The 22,045-nt window shown below is 49.1% G+C and overlaps 1 protein-coding gene across 2 annotated transcripts in view; it reads left to right on the forward strand.

Moving 5' to 3' along the window:
• Window positions 1-22,045, forward strand: part of LOC146863474 (fibroblast growth factor 18-like) — a 238,997-nt gene that overhangs the window by 199,368 nt on the left and 17,584 nt on the right. For both annotated transcript variants that reach the window (XM_085643377.1, XM_085643378.1), the window contains exons 3-4: window positions 6,585-6,762; window positions 12,054-12,160. In XM_085643377.1, coding sequence (XP_085499503.1) covers window positions 6,585-6,762; window positions 12,054-12,160 — 285 coding nt within the window. The remainder of the gene's footprint in view (window positions 1-6,584; window positions 6,763-12,053; window positions 12,161-22,045) is intronic.

Consider the following 22,045-nt stretch of genomic DNA (forward strand, 5'->3'; position numbering starts at 1 on the left):
ATTCTGCGAAGGTGATAACTCAGTGTGTAGTATGTGTAAGAACAGCAAAGTATTCTGCGAAGGACGTAACAGCGTGGAGTATGTGTAAGAACAGCAAAGTATTCTGCGAAGGACGTAACTCAGCGTGGAGTATGTGTAAGAACAACAAAGTATTCTGCGAAGGTGGTAACTCAGCGTGGAGTATGTGTAAGAACAGCAAAGTATTCTGCGAAGGACGTAACTCAGCGTGGAGTATGTGTAAGAACACCAAAGTATTCTGCGAAGGTGGTAACTCAGAGTTTAATAGGTGTAAGAACAGCAAAGTAATCTGCGAAGATGGTAACTCAGCATGTAGTATGTGTAAAAACAGCAAAGTAATCTGCGAAGGTGGTAACTCAGCTTGTAGTATGTGTAAGAACAGCAAAGTAATCTGCGAAGGTGATAACTCAGTGTGTAGTATGTGTAAGAACAGCAAAGTATTCTGCGAAGGTGATAACTCAGTGTGTAGTATGTGTAAGAACAGCAAAGTATTCTGCGAAGGTGATAACTCAGTGTGTAGTATGTGTAAGAACAGCAAAGTATTCTGCGAAGGTGATAACTCAGTGTGTAGTATGTGTAAGAACAGCAAAGTATTCTGCGAAGGTGATAACTCAGTGTGTAGTATGTGTAAGAACAGCAAAGTATTCTGCGAAGGACGTAACTCAGTGTGGAGTATGTGTAAGAACAGCAAAGTATTCTGCGAAGGTGATAACTCAGTGTGTAGTATGTGTAAGAACAGCAAAGTATTCTGCGAAGGACGTAACTCAGTGTGGAGTATGTGTAAGCACAGCAAAGTAATCAGGGCAGGTAGTAACTCAGCAGACAGTATGAGTAGGGACAGCAAAGTATTCTGCTACAAAGAAGGAAATTATTGATCAATTTGTCCTCACTGAAGTAGGACTATCAATTAATGATGCATGAAAACACACAACTGACCATAAACATTAACACAAAACACAAATGTCAAAAACTCAATTTAACTAGAAACATTGTGTACAAAATATTAGAAAATCATATATCGTATGTGATTTATAATCATAACAATAATAATGAATGACAGTACTAAGACATTGTACAAATTCAGAACAGAATAACAGGAAATATAAAAATACATAGTCGCGACATAAAAAAGTGACTGAAAAATTACACAAATATCAACGAAAACGGAAAATCAAAATATTATAAATAAATAACACATAAACAAAGACCCATTTCTGCGTCCATATACACTAGATCACCCTAGATAGACAGGCAATTTTCCTTCCAAGCATAAATGTGTCTATGTGGGCCAAAAATGCTTGTGCAGTTAATGTCGACGTTTTGACCCCCTATAGACCAGTGTGGGTAGGCAACATCAGCGCGGGGTCTTCTTCAGTTCTATAAACCAGGCGTGTACAGCCTGTTTGAGAACATTTCTCCTGGAGAGATGATCAAAATAGATTGTGCACTCTCCCTCAGAGTCAATCAAAACCTCAATGCCTGGAGTCTTCACACCATGGACAAGTCAAGAAAGGAGCCAATCAAAGGCATTCCTCTACCGAAGACCTCTTCTGCTTCACAGAATTACTCAAAGGAGAAACCAGCGCTTCCTTGAATCCTTCGGCGTTACGTTAGCTCAGAAATACCTGCAGCGGGCCATAACGCCGGAGGATTAAGGTATGTGTAAGGAAAGTGAAACAATCTCCTACTACTAACAGGGGGGCATATTATCGAGGACGGCGTTAAAATTATCGCCGTTTAGCGGCAGAAAACTGCCGCTAAAGCGGCGATAATGGGCTTGATAATATGCTCTATGGAATTCCAATTGAAGCTCAGGTGAGATGTGAAGGACATCTAACATGGCCTTCTATTGGAATTCTCCAGGGCATATTATCAAGCCCATTATCGCTGCTTTATCGGCAGTTTTCTGCCGCTAAACCGGCGATAATTTTTAACGCCGTCCTTGATAATATAACCCTAAGTCGGGCTCTCCTAATGATCCGTGCCCCCTGCCACTCTACATCTGGACTCAGAAAAGATTAGCGCCCATTGAGTTCCACTCCTATACGAAGTAATCAAGTCAGGGGTTTTTCCTCGGTCCTGGAAGAAGGCGTGTATCAGGCCGTTTCTGAAAACACTCACCCTGGATCTGACTGAGGTTAAAAACTACAGACCGATATCGTGCCTGCCAATAGCAGCTAAAATACTTGAAAAATCACTAAATAGTGAGCTAAACCAACATCTTGATTCCAATAATCTTCTAGATCCCAGCCAACATGGCTTTAGACCAGGGCTGGACTGGGAACCAAAACCGGCCCTGGCAAAGTGCTCGGCTGCCCCCCCCTTCCCCGCGGGGGGGTTGGGGGTGCCACCGAGCTCTTTGCCAGGGCCGGTTTTTGGCCTATTTTGTTACAGGGCCGATTTTGCAGCTATGCTGCAAAAACGGCCCTGTAACAAAAACGGCCCCCAGGGTGCCCAAAACCGGCCCCCACCCGTGCAGTGCACTGGGCGATTGCCCGGTGCCCGCTACGGCCTGTCCGGCCCTGCTTTAGACCACGTCATTCTACCGAGTCTGCCCTGTTAATGCCCACAGAGGAGATTCGCAGGCAGATGGATGGGGAGGCAGAGTCCTTATCCTACTAGACCTATCAGCAGCATTTTACACTGTGATTCATGCGGTGTTAGTGCGGCGGCTGGAGGCCGTGGGGATTACAGAGACGGCTCTGACCCTCCTCTCCTCCTTTCTAGCGTCTAGAGCGCAGAGGAGACATTGGGAGGATCTCAAATCGGACATTTTCCATCCTCCTTGCGGGGTGCCACAGGGATCGGCCCTATCACCGACCCTATTTAACATTTGTCCCCCCGCTGGCCAGACTTATCAGAGACTTGGCTTCACTCTGGTCTCATACGCTGATGACGCTCAGTTAGTCGTATCTGTATCACAAAACTCGGAGGTCACAGCTATCAGCTTCCATATCTGCCTGACTGACGTCATGAGCTGGATGAACCAAACCTTTCATAAAATCAACACCGATAAAACAGAGGTTATGGTTCGGTAAGGGCATAACCCTGCGGAACCGAGCATGGTGGTCAACGGAGGCAGGCGAGTGTCCGTCTCCGACAACTTAGGCAAGGAACCTGGGAGTAATGTTCGACAAGCAGCTAGACGTCGCAGGTCAGATTAATCGCCTGATGTCCCCAGGAAGTTACTCTGCAGGTGACTTCTCTATACAGGGAGGAAAAATACACCTACTTCCTGCTGTCCTGTCTCACAAGTCTGCCGTACGATAGATCAAGGCAGGATCAAATGCTAAGTACAAATGCCCTGAAAGGTATATTTTTTCAATTTCACTTGTATTTGCCAAGTTTGATTTCTGCCTAAATTGGTGATATAAACATCTTAAAACTGCAAATTATTATAACAAATAAAATCTGTTTCACAAATATCCATCATTTTTCATTCATTTTTCAAACATTGTAAGAAATGTTCACAACATAAAATGTAAAAATATCAAACTATGTGAGCAGTAGCTGTGATAATAATAGCTGTTATCACTTTGTTGAGGTCATGATATATACATACATACATACATACACTCCAGCAGGTTGGTGGGGCTCCGCCCGTCAGATCTAGGGTTCCCCGCTCTAACCTTCACCTGGCGACCAGTGTGCTGTATGTGATGGTTGCCACGCCCTAAGCAGGGTCACCTGCGAGACATGGTGGGTCTGGGTAGGGAAAACACACAAAGGCCCCACATCCAGGAAGAAAACACCCCCTGTGTCATGGCCATTGCTTTTTGTTTTCATAAAACAAACTCATACTTTGGGAGATTCTTTATTTCAAGCAATTAACGGTGCCGAGTGCGGGCAACAAGCATGGCACGTCCTCGGCAAGGCTTCTGTGCCCACACCCGCTGCGCTGCTGAAAGCACCAGGATCCCTCCGCCGGGTGGTGGTCTCTGAATGTGGCAAACGCTCCTCCACCAGGGAGTGCAGGCCATGGACTCCACGACCTGGTGAGCTGGCGGGACACCCGCCATGGTCTACTTCACCCCCTCTGCGTGTACATTAGGGCCCCTCATTTACGAGGATTTTGCGTAGGGCAGCGCAGCAAGTCAGCTATCTGCGCTGCCCTACGCCAAAGTGAAAGGGCACAAATGCACCGTATTTATGAAATATGGTGCATACCTGTCCCTCCCCCTGCGCTGGTGCCATTTCGGAAGCCTAGCATCAACGTAAGTACCCTTATGCCATGGTGCAAGTGTGCCTAGCAGGCAGGATTGTTTTTGTGCCGGGAGGGGCGCTTTCCTGCACAAAATCAATCCATGGAGGCATTTGTCTCTTTCTATGTGTAAAGCGGAATGCAGCGCACAGGGAAAGATGAAAAAATAAGGAAAAATAACGTTATTTCTCCTTATTACGCCTGCCCTCTGGCGGCGTTAGGTGTTGGCACCTCCCCAGGTTTCCATGCTCTCTCGTAAATCTAGGGGTGTCAAGATCCATGGGTGTTGCGCGGGAGCGCCCACTGCAACGCCCATGGAACGCCTCCTTGGCGCAGGTTAAGGCAACGCAGCGACTTGCGCTGCTCTGCATTACGCCATATCTCTGAGGCCATTCAAGGCCACGCCGAGTGACTTTGCGTCGCTTTATAGATATGAGTTTGTCATTTGCGCAGCCAAGGCGTCACAGAAAGGGACCCTCGGGCGGAGCAAGGGTCTCGTAAATAAACCCCTCAGGTCACGAGTGCTAGACACGCCTCTCCTGGGCAAAAGAGCAAAGACCCCAGGGCGTAAGGGCTACCTCCGAGAGAGCGACCCCTTTCGGCCAACACTCCCAAAGTTTCTAGGCAACTGGGCAACATACACAAACTGCACAAGCCACACTTTTTGTATTTTCAGAAATTAGTATAATTTGAAGCATTTTTGTCAACTGATTTACCAGCAATTATGCATTTTCAACACAATTGAGGGCAATTTGGGGCTGATTGGTGGAGTTTAGCTTTCGATCGTTAGGCCCTGAATGGGCTGCTTTGGAAGACCAGGTTGAGCCGCAGATTGGACTGTGAAGGGACTGTCTCTTTTGTGAAGTGTGGCACAGGGAAACAGGGTCACTACATTCAGCGTTTACTTTAAAATCTACATTTAAATTCATCATTCGGTGTTTCTAAATATTGGACGTTGCTCAGAAATAGTTTGTAGGAGTTTCGTGTTTTATTCTATGAAGTAACATTTTCGGTGAAACTGCCTCTTCAGCAAGGCTTTTCGAACTGCTTCTGTCAGCCCCCCCTTTGTATTTTCAGCGCACCCCCCTTGCATCTCCTTGACTCTATGAAGTTCTGTGCGAGGCTGTGACATTGTGTAGGCACGCAGGATGACGTGTGTGTGGACTTCTATATGATGCATCTTTTTGAAGTCCTCTGGCCTCTGATTGGAATGGAGTGACCAGTAAAGTTTGCAAACGTCACTCAATTATTCTGAAGCGCGTCTGTCAAAATATCTAGAAAATACAACCTTTGAAGCCCACCCAACACCCTGGAAACATCTCCAAAACTGCTGAAGGATTCACACAACTACAAATACTTAGGAGCTGATTACGATGGCGGGCGGACTAGTTCCCACCACTGCGATTAGGATGTGCCCGCCATCCAGGGCTTTTAACATTGCGGGCGGTGCTGTTGGCTGCAGCACCGCCCGCATTGTTAAAAGTGCTTGCACTGCATTTCCCTGCACTACGTGGCAGGCACCACGTGGTGCCTGCCACTTGGTGCATGGCGACACCCCCCAAAAAAGGGGGCCCGCAACGGGCCCCAAACCCAATCGCCGCCAGCCTTTCACATGGAAAGGCCTTTACTATGCCCACATTCTAATTTGGTGGACAGTGCCTGCTAGGCACTGCCACCATTTTAGGGGCCCTGCACCGTCCGCCAGGCAATCGGTGCGATTGCCATTGGCAGTGAAGTCCCCACGCCATCCTAATTTGGCGGTGAGTAATACGCTTGGTGATGGGGGAAGGACCGCCACCGCCGGCCTGTCAGTGGCGGTCCTTCCGCCATCATAATGACCCCCTTCATTTTGATTACGGTTCTACTTTTACAGCAGGTCTCACTTAATAACGCACCTTAGTTTTAGCTGGAGCGGAGAGCTCGCTAAATAACTCTGTATACCTGTCCTAATCTATCTCTACAAAATTTGAAATAAACAAATTGACCTGAAAGTCACTCACTGTGTGCAGATTGGTGCAAATCAGCCATTACCTGGAAAGGGAGACCTATCCATAAGCACAGAGTGAGGGTTGCAGACTTCGGTACAATTATAGTACGGATAGTGGGTGACACACAACCAGGACCTTTTCAAAGGTAGCCTAAGGGCGGTCAGAGTATTAAAGTGCTCCCCAAGGTACAGCATCAACGCTAGTGAAAAAGTATGCAACAATCCTCTTGACTGCAAACGAGAGAGAGACAAAAGGAATGCCTTTGGGGGACAAGATAGCTATAGTGGGGGGTGAGGCTGTGTGTGTGTGTGTGGTGGCTCTCTAGGAGGTCTTGTGTTCTCCTCTCACACTTATCATTCTTCTCACTCCTCCTGCAGGGATCCCACCAGACCCTGGCAGACTTCAGGGTCTATGTGGAGAACCGAACTCGGAACCCGGATGAACTGAGCCGGAAACAGATCCGGATGTACCAGCTCTACAGCCGTACCACCAGCAAGCATGTGCAGGTCCTTGGCAAGAAGGTGAATGCCAACGGCGAGGATGGCAGCAAGCATGGTGAGCACCGAGATGACGCTTAAGAAGGGGTCAGTTGAAGCCTGGCACCCTCAGGCAAAGTGTTCCTGGCTAAGACCAAAGGGAAATGCAACCCTAACTGCAAAACATTACGCTTGTTGTAAAACTAGCAGAGACCAAAAGGTAGAGCACTAAAATATTTTACGTAATCCGCTCACTAATCCTAACTCAAATGCCAGTGTGGTGCAATCAATCAATCAATCAATCAATCAGGGGAATGGTAAGCGCTCTACTTACCCATGAGGGTCTCAATGCGCTGAGGCTCGGGTCCATAGGTCTGTTAGCCGATGAGCCAGGTCTTGAGGGTCTTCCTCATGGTGTTCAGGGAGGGGGCGCGTCTGAAGTCTGCTGGTATCTTGTTCCAGGTCTTGGCTGCAATGTGAGAGAATGATCTTCCACCTGCTCTGGCTCTGTGGATGCGCGGCGTTTCAGCCAATGCGAGGTTGGAGGATCGGAGGGTTCTTTTGGGTACGTGGAAGTTAATTCTGTCGTTGAGGTATTTAGGTCCGTTGTTGTGTAGGCATTTGTAGGCGTGAGTGAGGATTTTGAAGGGGACTCTTTTGTCCACGGGGAGCCAGTAGAGACTTCGTAGGTGTTGGCTGATGTGTTCGTGCCGGGGATGCCGAGGACGAGTCTGGCTGCGGGGCTCTGTATGGTCTGGAGTTTGTGGAGTAGGGACTTGTTGATGCCGGCGTAGAGTGCGTTTCCATAGTCCAGTCTGCTGGTGATGAGTGAGTGAGTGACCATCTTCCTTGACTCGGGGCGGGGGGATCCATTTGAAGGTCTTGCGGAGGATGCGGAGGGTGTTGAAACAGCTGGAGGTGACGGCATTGACCTGTTAGTTCATGGTGAGTGATGAGTCGAGTACGATGCCGAGGTTTCTGGCGTGGTCTGAGGGGTAGGTGGTAGGTGAGCTTCTGAGGGCGGTCAGCCACCAGATGTTGTCCCATGCTGAAAGGGTGTCTTCTTGGCGTTGAGCTTCAGGCAGCTGTTACGACGTCTTGAATTTCTTTCTGGAAGTTGAGTTTGGCGGTGGTGGGGTCTTTGGTGAGGGAGAGGATGAGCTGGGTGTCATCGGCGTAGGATCCGATGTTGAGGCCGTGTTGTTAGACGATGGCTGTAGATGTTGAAGAGGGTCGGGCTCAGTGATGACCCCTGTGGGACTCTGCAGGTGATTTTCGTGGGATCGGAGAGGAAGGGTGGCAGTCTGATCCTTTGGCTTCTTCCAATGAGAAATGATCGGATCCAGTCCAGGGCTGTTCCTTGTATGCCGGCATTGTGTAGTCTGGTAGGTTGAGTGCGATGAGGACTGCAGAATGGCCTTGGTCCAAGAGGGTGTGGATGTCATCTGTGGTGGCGAGTAGGGCGGTCTCGCTGCTGTGGTTGCTTCAGAATCCGGATTGGGATGGGTCGAGGACGGCGTTCTCTTCGATTAATCGTGTCAGATCCCTGTTAACTGTTTTCTCTACAACTTTGGCTGCGAAGGGGAGGAGCGAGATGGTCCAGTAGTTCTTGAGGTCGGTGGGTCGGGGGTGGTGCAGAATCCAGGATACACCACCTCTCTTTCCTTCGCCTCGGACTGAGGGGGTTTGTGCCCCCACTCTAAAACCTGTGGTGGTGCCTTCTCCCTTTGCCCACCATCCACTCATGCCCGGCATGGAGGGCCGCAGGGCTGGGCGCACACACCTGCACAGCACCATGATGCCCTCACGGGTGGTAGAGCGCTTGACAGCTACACATAACACACCAGAGCTTTCATCAGACGTGTCTGCTGGCAGTAGCATGTGTCAGGCATGTGTCCGGCATGTATTAGGCATGTATTAGGCGTAACCTGACATTTTAAAAGCCCAGTCGTCAATTTTTAAGGAACAGGAGTCTAAAAGGAAACCAGTGCACCCGTTTTCCTAAGTTTCCCTCACTCCAGCGCCTAGAGACCCTCACGGGTGAATAGTCCGCGCTTTACAAATCCTTTTACATTAAATCACTGCAGCCAAATCTTTATGAATCAGCCCTCCTCTCTTCATCCTCGAATAATCCGATATCTCTTGTCTTCATCCCCTCTCCTCAGTCACTCTTTTCTCTCTCATGACTTTACATTTCCTGTGTTCTAACTCGTTTACTCCTCTTTCTCTCTTTTGCCACTCCTTTCCTCCCTTCTTTCTCCCTCTTCTCTGCTTGATATTTTCTCCTTGCCCCTCTTTTTTTCCTTCTGACCCCATTTCAATTCTTTTACCTTTGGTTCCTTTCCCCTTTCTGTGTCTGGTCTCTTCTTTTACTGATTTTTTCTTTGCCTCTACCTTTCCGTCGCCCTCTTCTACCTCTCTCACCCATGTCACCTGTTTCCCCTCCTTACACATTAGTCTTCCATGTTCTCTTGTTTTCTCACTCGCCCTCGTCCAGACCTCGGCATTCCCCCTCGAACACGTCCGTCTTTGTTTTCACTCCGGCCAGTGCCGCTCTGCCTCCTCTTCTTTCTTGCTCTCTTCTCTCCCTCCCCTCTTCTCACCTGACCCCCCCACTGTGAGCAGGTCTTCTCCCTCCCTTCTCTCCCAGGGGTGGACTGGCCTCTGCACCGTCACTGTTGATGAAAGGCCAGTGAAGGTGGGGAGCATTTCCAGGGTCGGCCTGGGATGGGGCATAGACCCGGGTACCAAAGTACAAGTGCCCACATTAACCAATCAGAGAGCTAAGAAGGAGGCCCACATTTGCACACTGAGACAGTTTTGAACTTTTAAAGACAGCTGTGCAGGTGCTTTACAAGGTGAGGGGAGAGGAGTTGACCTAACGGCTAGGGAGGTCGCCCTCGAATCTGGGGAACTGGGTTCGAGTCTCAGCAATGACACTGAGCATCCTGTGATTCTGGGCAAATCACTTAATCTGATTGTGCCTAACAAAAATGAATGTGTGTCGTAATGTAACGTAACTGGTGCTATGTAAAGCGCTCTGATAACTGATTTGGGTCAAGTTTGTGCTATATAAAACTCTTTTAAAAAAAAGGTATGGAAGGCTGCACGGATTTGTGCTTGCTGCAGGCAGGGCCGGCCTTGGACATGGACGAGCTGGGCCCAGGCGGGGGGTCCCAGTATCAGAGGGGCACAGGGAGCTGCCTGACGTAATGCCACGCAAACAAGAGCTCATCCAGCCCACTTGGTCTCAATAATGTACCTCGTGTAATTGTTCGCACCCCATCCATCCCCTGCCCTTACCCCATCTTCCTCACGCCTCCCGCCATCACACCGCAACTACCTTGCCCCCACAACAAACACCCAATGTTCTTTCCACACAGGGGGCTGTCCCGGCCAGTCCGATTTAGGGCCGGCCCTGGCTGCAGGCCATGTTTGTGATAATATCAGAATCATCAACAGTAAAAACTGGCCCAGAAGACCCTCAAACATCAAAAAACACCTCATACACTGACCTGTCAGACCAGCCCATCGGGCCCTGTTGTCCTATAGGCCAGTCCGGCCCTGAGCATGCCACATGTGAGTCAGAGCCCCACTCGCGGCTTGACTGGGGAATCATTCTGCTGTGGGCAGGCTTGCAAGGGGCCCACCGTGGCGGTGGTCTCAGATGGGGTCTGCCATCGCCCACGGCCCTGCTCTGACGGAAAGATAAGCCATGATAGCGCTGTGTATGAATCTCTCTTATGACACCAGTGCTGTCCTCTTGCACACCTCATCTCGTACCGCTCGCACTATTGCGGCCAGAGTTTGGGGTTTGCTTTAGGAATGACTGTGCACAAGCCTGGTCTGGCCTGGTGAAGCGAGCCATGATGTGAAATCTAGGGGGTTTATTTACAATGAATTGGAGTAGGGCAGCGCAACAAGGCATTTTGCTGCGCTGCTCTACGCCAATTAGAAAGGGCGGGAATGCGCTGTATTTACAAGTTATGGTGCATTCCCGTGCTTTCAGCCGGCGCACAATTTGCAGCCGAGCGCCAACACAGGCACCTTGCACCATGGTGCAAGGGTGTCTGTTTTGTTGGCATGCTTGTTTTTGTGCAGGAAGGGGCACCTTCCTGCACAAAAACATTCACAAGAGGCATTTTATTCTGCAGCACACGTGGAAAGAGAAAAAAACTAGGAGAAATGTAAACATTTCTCCTCATTTCTCCTCATTATGCCTGCTCTAGGGAGGCGCAAGGTTTTGGTGCTCTCCCTGGTTTTCGAGATATTGTAAATCTGGGTCAGCGTCAAAGTCCATGGGTGTTGTGGGGCAACACCCATCACAACGTCTCTTTGACACAGAGTAAGGCAAGGCAGGACTTGCGCTGCGTTGCCTTACTCCAGATCAACGAGGCCATGAAAAGCCACACAGAGTGGCATTTCATGGCCTTGTTCGTATGGTTCTGCATACTGCGCCTCTGGAGCATCCCAAAAGTGACGCTATGGCGGCACATGTGTGTCGCAAGGGACTTGTAAATAAGCCCCTTGGGTCTAGAGATTCTAGACAGCACCAGCACTCTCCCATTGTGTCTGTCCATTTAAAGCAGAGCTTCCGGTGGTTCCGTGCACAAGGGAAGGGAGGCGGCCATCTTGCAGAGCCCAGACAGAACACAGGCTATAAGATGGCGCTAGGCTGCTTGTCTGGGCCGTGCCTTTGACACAATCAGCGCTAAACTGTGTGTGGAGGGTGTACCTACCAGCTGCAGGAATCCGGAGTGTGATTACAGAGTGCTCTGGGCTGGTCTGCATGAATGTGGTTCATCCGTGCGATGTGTAGGAGAAGGTGGGTGTCATGCGCACTGCAGAGCATGGTGCAAGAGTTCTAGGAACTCGGGTGACCAGATGATATGGATGCACTGGGGCAGTGCCAGGTTTTAGACCTTTGTCCCAGCGTCCCAGTTTTTTCCAAGTTTACTAATTGTGGGGTTTGCATGGTGCTATGTGTTGCGTTTGCCTAGTGCTATGTGTTGCCTTTCAGTAACTTTAGAGCGCTTGCAGGTCGGAGGAACGGTTGCATATGAATCTTTCTTGCTCTCTCCCTGTCACGCAATGCAGCACAGAAACTTTGGGCATGGCGCTGGGGGCAGGAGGTGTTAGTGCCAGAGGGGTGGGTTGAGTTGTTTCTAGGGTGAGGGGGTTTAGAATATTTATTCTAGTCCGATGGGAGGGCTCTTCAGTTTGTGCGGCAAGAAAGGAAGATGTGTTCTTGAGCTCTTCCTGCTTCGAACCAAAAAAAGCAACCTTTCCTCGCGCTTTGGTGTTGAACATGTTCGCCCCTACCTCTAGCACCTCACTAACCCTCTCCCTCTGTCCCTCTGTCCTATGCAGCGCTTCTCATGGTGGAGACCGACACGTTTGGGAGCCACGTCCGCATCAAGGGCAAGGAAAGCGGTTACTACATCTGCATGAACAGGAGCGGCAAAGTCCTGGGAAAGGTGGGTATCCCTCCTCCCCCTCAACTCCTCCCCCAAATGCATCAAATGAAACAATGGTTAGTGTGTGCCCTCGTATCAGTCTAACCAGATCTTTACTGTAAATCCAAGGGCGTGGGATGTTATTGATCAGAGAAAGACAAGCAGCCCACACACCCACTTTTTAAAACTATCAAATGACAAATCTACTTATAAAAAGGTCAGTACATAGAATTCTTAAATCGCAGGGGAAGTAAAACATTTCAAGGGAATTGTACACAGCGGCGAAGATGAAGCTGTTGCCACCTTTAGCTGTCACAGAACTCTTTGACCCCTAGTGACATCACATGGTGGACCCCTAGTGACATCACATGGTAGACCCTAGTGACATCACATGGTAGACCCTAGTGAAATCACATGGTGGACAACTAGTGACATCACATGGTAGATCCCAGTGACATCACATGTTGGACCCCTAATGGCATCACATGGTGGACCACTAGTGGCATCACATGGTAGACCCCTAGTGGCATCACATGGTGGACCCCTAGTGCCATCACATGGTGGACCACTAGTGACATCACATGGTAGACCCTAGTGGCATCACATGGTAGACCCCTGGTGGCATCACATAGTAGATCCCTAGTGGCATCACATGGTTGATCCCTAGTGGCATCACACGGTAGACCCCTAGTGACATCACACGGTTGATTCCTAGTGGCATCATATGGTAGAACACTAGTGACATCACATGGTAGACCCCTAGTGACATCACACGGTTGACCCCTAGTGGCATCACATGGTTGACCCTTTGCCCCACCCACTGTCTCTCCCCAGAATCCTCTGTGCTTCAACAGTGTCAGGGTGAGACAGGTCATGGGAAGTAGGGACACTTCCCTTCCTCTTCCTGCTTCCTCCTTCATGGCATGGGCGGAGGAAAAACCATTAATACCAATAACGCAAACTGGATTTCGCTTAGGGTGTTCGACCCTTGATACAATTGTTTCACTGGCCATGATGGGAAAAAAGGCAAGCTTGCGGAAAATAACATTATAGGCCTGCCTTGTGGACTATTCCACAGCATTCGACAAGGTCAACAGGCACAGGTTGTGGAATAAATTAACAGCATGGGAGGTCGATTTGAACCTTTTACATTTTATTATTGCCCTGCACTCGGATACAGGGGTCAGGGTGAAGCTGGCTCATGATAATACACTATCTCCAAAAATGGATACCACTAACGGTCTTAAACAAGGCTGTGTCCTTGCGCCTTTATTATTCTCCTTGAACATTGCAGATATCGACTCGTGTTAAGTTCAGATATGGGTGTGGCACCTAACTTGGGGGACAAACAAATACCATACCTAGCAGATGCCGATGATTTAGTCATTTTATCCTTAACTCCTAATGGATTACAGCATCAACTGAACCAACTAGACACGTACAACAAAGTGAATGGTCCGATAGCTAACTTATCTAAAACAAAAATTGTTACGTTTGGACGGCCTACACAATCAAAAACGTGGACTCTAGGAGATAATACAATCGAGGTAGTGGATCAATATAACTACCTCGGCGTATCAAAGTTATCATGGTTAAACCATACGGTCTGCAAAAGTGTAAAATCTATAACTATTACAAAATCAATTGTGAGATTTATGAAACTGTGCGGAGGGAATGCAATTATCCCATCTCTGAAAGCGTTACAGATGAAAATGATTCCGTTTTTATGTACGCATCTCCTGCCATGGACAAGAAAGTCTTTTTTGATTTTGAAAAACGCTTCATGAAATGCGTACGCACCATACTCCATTTACGACAGGCTACTCCACATGGTATGATACGGGTGGAATTTGGCCTAAAATCTCTGGAAATGCTCCATAAGATCAGTTGTGTTAACAACATTATCGATTGTGCTAAGGCCGATTCATGCACATTGAAACATCTAATAATGGAGGAACTCCGGAGTAAAAAAGTAAGAGATCTGCAACTTTCTACTATAATGATGGAAATAGACTCTTATGAACTGCCTGATATACAGGAGATGGGACGAATAACCAGGGATGTGCGGAAAAAACTAATATGTAAAACGTTAAAGTTAACACAGTGGAATTCAGATCGTCTACAAGCGGGAAATATAAACACACAGACTTAATAATTGATACATATACCTTGCAGGCTCAAGAATTTTGGGGATGGAATTTGACCAGCTACATTAAATGGAAATACGTAAGGTTCAGACAATTCTGTATTCTGATAGGGAAGTTTGAAGGGACTTAAAGATACTCAGGGATGACGGCTTTGTGGAACCGGCAAGGAAACTCTTGAACATTTAATATGTGTTAGAATCCGGTGTCTCTGGTTGGCGCAGGTATGCACTTGCGACAAGCAGGGACACTTTCCTCTATGTCAGGGCAAAGGATCACCTCTTTAAAAATAACCCCTGCTCACCCTCTAGGTAACGCGGCGCGAGCAATCAGGCTAGGTCTCCAGAGGGCATTAGGTTAAGCGTTCAAGTTGTCCCACACAATAATCACCACCCCACCACACAAAGACACAAGGCTGTATTTATCAAAAATAGAAGTCTTTATATAAAAGGTTTCTTGCAGGCAGGTTGCACAAATACAGTTCTCTTGGTGAATACTACTAATCCAGTTACTCTTTACAGGCTTAAAGGCAGTCCACAGTTGTAAAAATGGCACAGTTCTATTTGAAATAAGTTCCTTTGGGGGCTTGTGCGCTTCGTAGCGCTTCAGATACGCTTCGTACTGCTATTTCCGTACGTCGTGCCGTTTCTCACGCTTCTCGCGTAAGGTACGCGTCGACCGGCCTTGAACCAGACGGGCCGTACCTAGTAGAGACGCGTCGAACTTGCTCTCGGCTTCGCTTGCCAAGTCTCACGCTTCCCGCGTGAGCGCCGGCAATGCTTTTTACTACTGTACGGACCGTACAGTGATGAGGACACGCCGTACACGGACGGCAACACGGGTACGATTCAAACAGAGGCAGGTACGGCTCAAAGCAGGATACTCCAAATGCAAGTACGGTGCGAACTGCTATACTTCGAAGGCAGGTGCGGCTCGTACAAGGCACGTACGGGCCGGACAATGCACACAAAATACTTCAAATGCAGGTACGGCTCGTACGAAGGTCAGTACGGGCCGTATCTCAGCGCTACAAGTCACAAATACCTTTCTTATTGACGGGGAAAGGTCACGGCAGCTTACAGATGTCGAACACGAGTGTCCCACGTCACGTCTCGGTCCCGGCTCCTCCGTGAATGGTGATGCTTCGTGGGGGCACTCCTCAACTTCCCAGCACACCAACGAGGGCAGAAGCAGGAGGGGCAGCCGGGGGGCGATATCTCAGTGCCGCGCGCTGTCGGCTTCATCCGGTTGGGGCGAACAGTGCGCACAGGTCCTTACGGTGATTTCTACGGCCCGGGGGGGTCGCAGGGCTCGATGCTCGGACACAGGGATCTCCTCCTTACTTTGCGAGCTACGGCTCGAGGGGGCAGTTGCTTACTTTGTTTAGGCTTGCGGGCCGTCACGATGCTCACAGCTACTCCAGCAGCAGAAGTCGCGTTGCACAGCGAGATTAAGGCACAAGGTTCTCCGGGGTCAGCGGTGTAGAATCACCCACGGCAGTCTCTTCTCCTTCAAGGGAGGGTAGCGCCCAATGTTCCTGGGGTGCAGTTCAGGAGGCAAGTTCTCTAGCAAGCCCTTGGAGATAGTTCAGCACAAGTTGAATCAAAGTCTTTTCCTTAAGTCTTTTCCTCTCCTTCCAGCAGACAGGCACCCACTGCAGGCCAGTCTCTCAGGCAGAGAGACAGTACTCCTCCTTCAGCTTCTCCAGGTCCTTCTCCTTCAGGCAGAGGTTCGTCGTTGCGTAAACAGGATCTGATTTCTTAGGAGCAGGGCTCCTTCTTTTATAGTACAATTCTTTTGTTCTTTAGCGCCAGGGGGCCTGGGCCTAGCTCAGTCCAGTTTTGGAGCACTTTGTTGTGGTGACTCTGCTCTTTCCTTTCAGTGCACAGAGCAGAGACATCAGCCGCTACACAGGGGGCGGAGCCGGCATTGTGGTGGCAGAGCACAGGTCTATTCAGAGTCAAAGGTGTACTCCTCCCACCCATCCTGGTGTAATCTCTCTACCCACCACCTGGCAGCCAGCCTGTCTCCTGGAATTCCCCAGCCCTGCTCCTTACTGTTGCTAGGCAGAACACACACACACAGCAGAGGCGGACTGAAATGGCCAGGTCAGTAAATACTAACTTTCTAAAAGTAGTATTTACAAACGCAGGATATTAAAATAAACTTTACTAAAAGAAGTATTTTATTATTCTGAGTTCAGGCATACTAAACTTGACATTCTACCATGCTCTATGAGTCCACTGGGGTCGCAGGGTGTAGTGACTCCAGCAGCCCATTCTGGCCTATGGAGAGCAGGTAGCCTTCAATAGTGAAAAACGAAAATGGCTGTAATTCACTATTAGGACATGCCACACACATCAGGGCATGTCCTACCTTATGCCTACAATGCACCCTGCCCATGGGCCTACCAGAGGGGTGACTAATATGTAGTTAAGGGAAGGCTTAGGGACTGGCAAGTGGGTGCACTTGCGCAGTCAGCATGACAGTACCAGACTGCACGCAGGTTCTGCAATGGCAGACCTTAGACACATTTTGCTAGGCCGCTTGTGTGGGTGGCACAACCAGCGCTGCAAGCCCACCAGCAGGATTTGTATTTACAAGCCCTGGCACTCCTGGTGCACTTTACTAGGGGCTGATAGCAAACCAAATAAGCCAAACATGGAAACCAATCAATGTCAACATTTTACCATAGGGAGAGCATAAGCACCTTAGCACTGGTCAGCAGTGGTAAAGTGCCCAGAGTCATAAATCAGCCAAAACCAGGTCAGAAAAAATACAGGAGGAAGGCAAAAAGGTTAGGGATGACCCTGCAAAAAGGGCCAAGTCCAACAATATGCATCTGCCCGAGACTTTTGCCCACACGGAGGTTATATTTCGCCCCATTTTTAATAATGCCAAGATAAGAACAACTACAGAGGCTATACGTTGCTGTTTTAGGCTCACAGGGGAAAGTGCAATCAGAAGGATGGTACAGTTTTTAGAACATGCTTATAAAACATTACTTGACTAGATGGTTTTTATTGGATCTGTATATAGATGCAAAGACAGGTATCACAACCAATGTATAGCTTCCTTATATGATATTACGTATGGTAACTATGTGATTGTTTTATTCTATTTTTATGCTGCTTATTTTCTATTTATTGTAATCAAATGATTAATGCAATAAAGTATTTTTTACTACTAGTGGCATCATATGGTCGACCCTTTGCCCCACCCACTGTCTCTCCTCAGAATCCCCTGTGCTTCAACGGTGTCAGGGTGAGACAGGCCATGGGAAGTAGGGACACTTCACTTCCTCTTCCTGCTACCTACTTCATGGTCGCAACGGACAGTGCCAGGTGTACCAGCGGCAATGCTAGGGGTAGAAAAAGCAGTGCCTGTGTTACCAAGGGCAGTCAGTGCTAGGGGTGGCAAGGGCAGTGGCAGTGGTACCAAGTGCAGTGCCAGGGGTACCAAGTGCAGTGCAAGGGGTACCAAGGGTAGTGGCAGGGTTGCCAAGGGCAATACTAGGGATTCAAAGGGCAGTGCCAAGGGCATGAAGGGCAGTACCAGGGGTATCAAGGGTAGTGCCAGGGATAGCAAGGGGAGTGCCAGAAGTACCAAGTGCAGTTCCAGGGGCAGGAAGGCCAGTGCCAGGGATACCGTCTCCCAAATCATATAATGTCAACCACATGTATCCTGTACCCTTACGACTGGATGAATGTTCAGATTTTTCTGAATAACTTTAAAGTTGTTTATTTTTGCCCCTCACCCGCGATTCTTGTGTCATGCTTCATCAACTGGGCTCATCCTAGTCCCTTTAAACCTGGGTGGGTTCAACCGCATTCAAGGGAGCACTTCTGATCTTCTCACCTTCGGGGTCTAGCTGTTGTAAGATAAAAATACCTCATAGACACCCCAATTTCTCTTTAATGTTGGGTGCACCTGGTATGTTTAAAGACTAGGTGACGAGGGTGTTCTGAAAGGGATAAAATGTCCTCACACCCTATCTGTGTCGATGTGTTTCGGCCCACTCCTGGAGCTTTTTGTCAGGAGTGATGTTAGTACCAGTCTGTCCGTGCGTTTCAGTGTCCTGTTCCTCTAGTTCTACCAGTCAGGGGGTGGGGGTGGGGTGCAGGGGTGATGCCAGCCAGACAGAGCAGAGCACTAGTAGGGGCAAGTAAGGCCCGGTACATTTGGAGTCCATCTGGCTATGGGCGTGCCACCAGGCCTTTCCTTTAAAGAGAATCACTGAATACTACCCCGGGCATTATTAAATGCCCCAACAGAAGGCAAGTAAGCCTGCTCCATTTTGTTTGATTTATGTTGTACGTCCTGGTTTGTCTTAGGAGACCCTGACTGTATCAACCTGACAGTGCACCTCACACCCTCATATCAGCCTCACAGTGCACCTCACACCCTCGTACAAGCCTGACAGTGCACCTCACACCCTTGTATGAGCCTGACAGTGCACCTCACCCCCTCGTACAAGCCTGACAGTGCACCTCACACCCTTGTATGAGCCTTCCAGTGCACCTCACACCCTAGTATCAGCCTGACAGTGCACCTCACACCCTCGTATCAGCCTCACAGTGCACCTCACACCCTCGTATCACCCTGACAGTGCACCTCACACCCTCGTATTACCCTGACAGTGCACCTCACACCCTCGTACAAGCCTGACAGTGCACCTCACACCCTTGTATGAGCCTGACAGTGCACCTCACCCCCTCGTACAAGCCTGACAGTGCACCTCACACCCTTGTATGAGCCTGACAGTGCACCTCACACCCTCGTACAAGCCTGACAGTGCACCTCACACCCTTGTATGAGCCTGACAGTGCACCTCACCCCCTCGTACAAGCATGACAGTGCACCTCACACCCTTGTATGAGCCTTACAGTGCACTCACACCCTAGTAACAGCATGACAGTGCACCTCACACCCTTGTATGAGCCTGACAGTGCACCTCACACCCTTGTATCAGCCTTACAGTGCACCTTACACCCTCATATCAGCCTGACAGTGCATCTCACACCCTCTTACAAGCCTGACAGTGCACCTCACACCCTTGTATGAGCCTGACAGTGCACCTCACACCCTTGTATGAGCCTGACAGTGCACCTCACACCCATGTATGAGCCTGACAGTCCACCTCACACCCTTGTATCAGCCTTACAGTGTACCTCACACCCTAGTATCAGCCTGACTGTGCACCTCACACCCTTGTATGAGCCTGACAGTCCATCTCACACCCTTGTATCAGCCTTACAGTGCACCTCACACCCTAGTATCAGCCTGACTGTACACCTCACACCCTTGTATGAGCCTGACAGTGCACCTCACACCCTTGTATCAGCCTTACAGTGCACCTCACACCCTAGTATTAACCTGACAGTGCACCTCACACCCTTGTATGAGCCTGACAATGCACCTCACACCCTCATATCACCCTGACAGTGCACCACACACCCTCTTATCAGCCTGAGAGAGCACCTCACACCCTTGTATGAGCCTGACAGTGCACCTCACACCCTTGTATGAGCCTGATAGTGCACACACCCTTGTATCAGCCTGACAGTGCACCTCACACCCTCGTGTCAGCCTTACAGTGCACCTCACACCCAAGGGTAGCCTGACAGTGCTCCTCACACCCTCGTATCACCCTGACAGTTCACCTCACATCCTCGTATCAGCCTGACAGTGCACCTCACACCCGTGTGCAGCCTGACAGTGCACCTCACCCCCTTGTATCAGCATGATAGTGCACCTCACACCCTAGTATGAGCCTGACAGTGCACTGCACACCCTCTTATCAGCCTTACAGTGCACCTCACACTCTCATATCAGCCTAGCAGTGCACCTCACACCCTAATATCAGCCCGACTGTGCACCTCACACCCTCATGCGGCCTGACAGTGCACCTCACACCCTCTTATCACCCTGACAGTGCACCTCACAACCTCGCGTAGCCTGAGAGTGCACCTCACACCCTCGTGCAGCCTGACAGTGCACCTCACACCCTCATGTAGCCTGACAGTGCACCTCACACCCTTGTATCACCCTGACAGTGCACCTCACACCCTCGCGTAGCCTGAGAGTGCACCTCACACCCTCGTGCAGCCTGACAGTGCACCTCACACCCTCATGTAGCCTGACAGTGCACCTCACACCCTTGTATCAGCCTGACAGTGCACTTCACAACCTTGTATCTGCCTGATAGTGCACCTCACACACTCCTATCAGCCTAACAGTGCACCTCACACCCTCGTATCAGCCTGACGGTGCAACTCACACCCTCGTATCAGCCTGACGGTGCAACTCACACCCTCGTATCAGCCTGACGGTGCAACTCACACCCTCGTATCAGCCTGACAGTGTGCCGCACACCCTCGTAGCAGCCTTACAGTGCAGTTAAAAGGAGGAAGTGGAGCCTGGCATAACAAGCATTTACAATGCAATAGGTCTCGAAACTGCGAGTTTTAGAGCTATTGGTATTGTAAATAGCAAAGCCTTTTGAAAAATTAACAGGTATTGTAATTTATAATAGTAATTTTCCACCAGTACCATAACTACCACTATTATTATTGCTATCACCACAGAGTAGTAATAGTAATAATTGTAGTGGTGGTTATGGTACTTGTGGTTGTTGTAGCGGTGGTGGTAGTGGTGGTGGTATTGGTACTGGTAGTGGTAGTACTGGTGGTGTTAGTGGTGGTGGTACTGGTGGTCTACGTGGATTTTATTTCATTACTTATGCTACTGCTGTAATATTTTGTAACAAAAACGAACAAACATTATTATTTGCAATGCCAATAGCTCACACTTTTAATAATGCCAGCCCTATTGCATTGCAAAGGCTTGTTTTATGTTGCAGGCATGAGGTGCATCATATACTTCCCAAAATACAATCTTAGATTTGTAGACACTCGTAACAGTCCTATAGTAAGAGGTAGTTGTTCAGCCAGTGTAAGGCTAATAGCTCACACAACTTTGCATTTTGATACCTGAAGTTTTAAATTACAATAAATGTAGTAGACCTCAGGCAGGAGACTTGAGTTACCAGTAACTGTGGAAAGAGCAATAACTTTAGAAACTGGTGCTGTATTTCACCTTTTCCGTGGTGTGAAGGTTACGTAACTGTTTTATTGCATTCAAATGGGCAGAATGGGGCTTATTTACCAGTCCCTTGCACTGCCGGTGCTTCACTTTTGTGTGGGAAAAAGTGACACAGCGGCGATGTAAGGGGCTTGTAAATAAGCCCCAATGTCCTGTTTCTCTGTCTCTAAAGCATCTTTGCTGACCTGGTTCTCTGGCTGTACAACGGCTCTGCTGACCTGGTTCTCTGGCTCTACAGCAGCTCTGCTGACCTGGTTCTCTGGCTCTACAGCGGCTCTGTTGACCTGGTTCTCTGGCTCTAAAGCAGCTCTGCTGACCTGGTTCTGTGGCTCTAAAGCAGCTCTGCTGACCTGGCTTTCTGACTCTACAGCAGCTCTGTTGACCTAGTTCTCTGGCTCTAGAGCAGCTCTGCTGAACTGGTTCTATGGCTCTACAACAGCTCTGCTGACCTGGTTCTGTGGCTCTCAAACAGCTCTGCTGACCTGGTTCTCTGCCTTTAAAGCAGCTCTGCTGACCTGGTTCTCTGGCTCTAAAGCAGCTCTGCTGACCTGGTTCTCTGGCTCTAAAGCAGCTCTGCTGACCTGGTTCTCTGGCTCTAACGTAGCTCTGCTGACCTGGTTCTCTGGCTCTAAAGCAGCTCTGCTGACCTTGTTCTCTG

Source organism: Triturus cristatus, chromosome 2_2, assembly GCF_964204655.1.
Source record: "Triturus cristatus chromosome 2_2, aTriCri1.1, whole genome shotgun sequence".
NCBI classification, from domain to species: domain Eukaryota; kingdom Metazoa; phylum Chordata; class Amphibia; order Caudata; family Salamandridae; genus Triturus; species Triturus cristatus.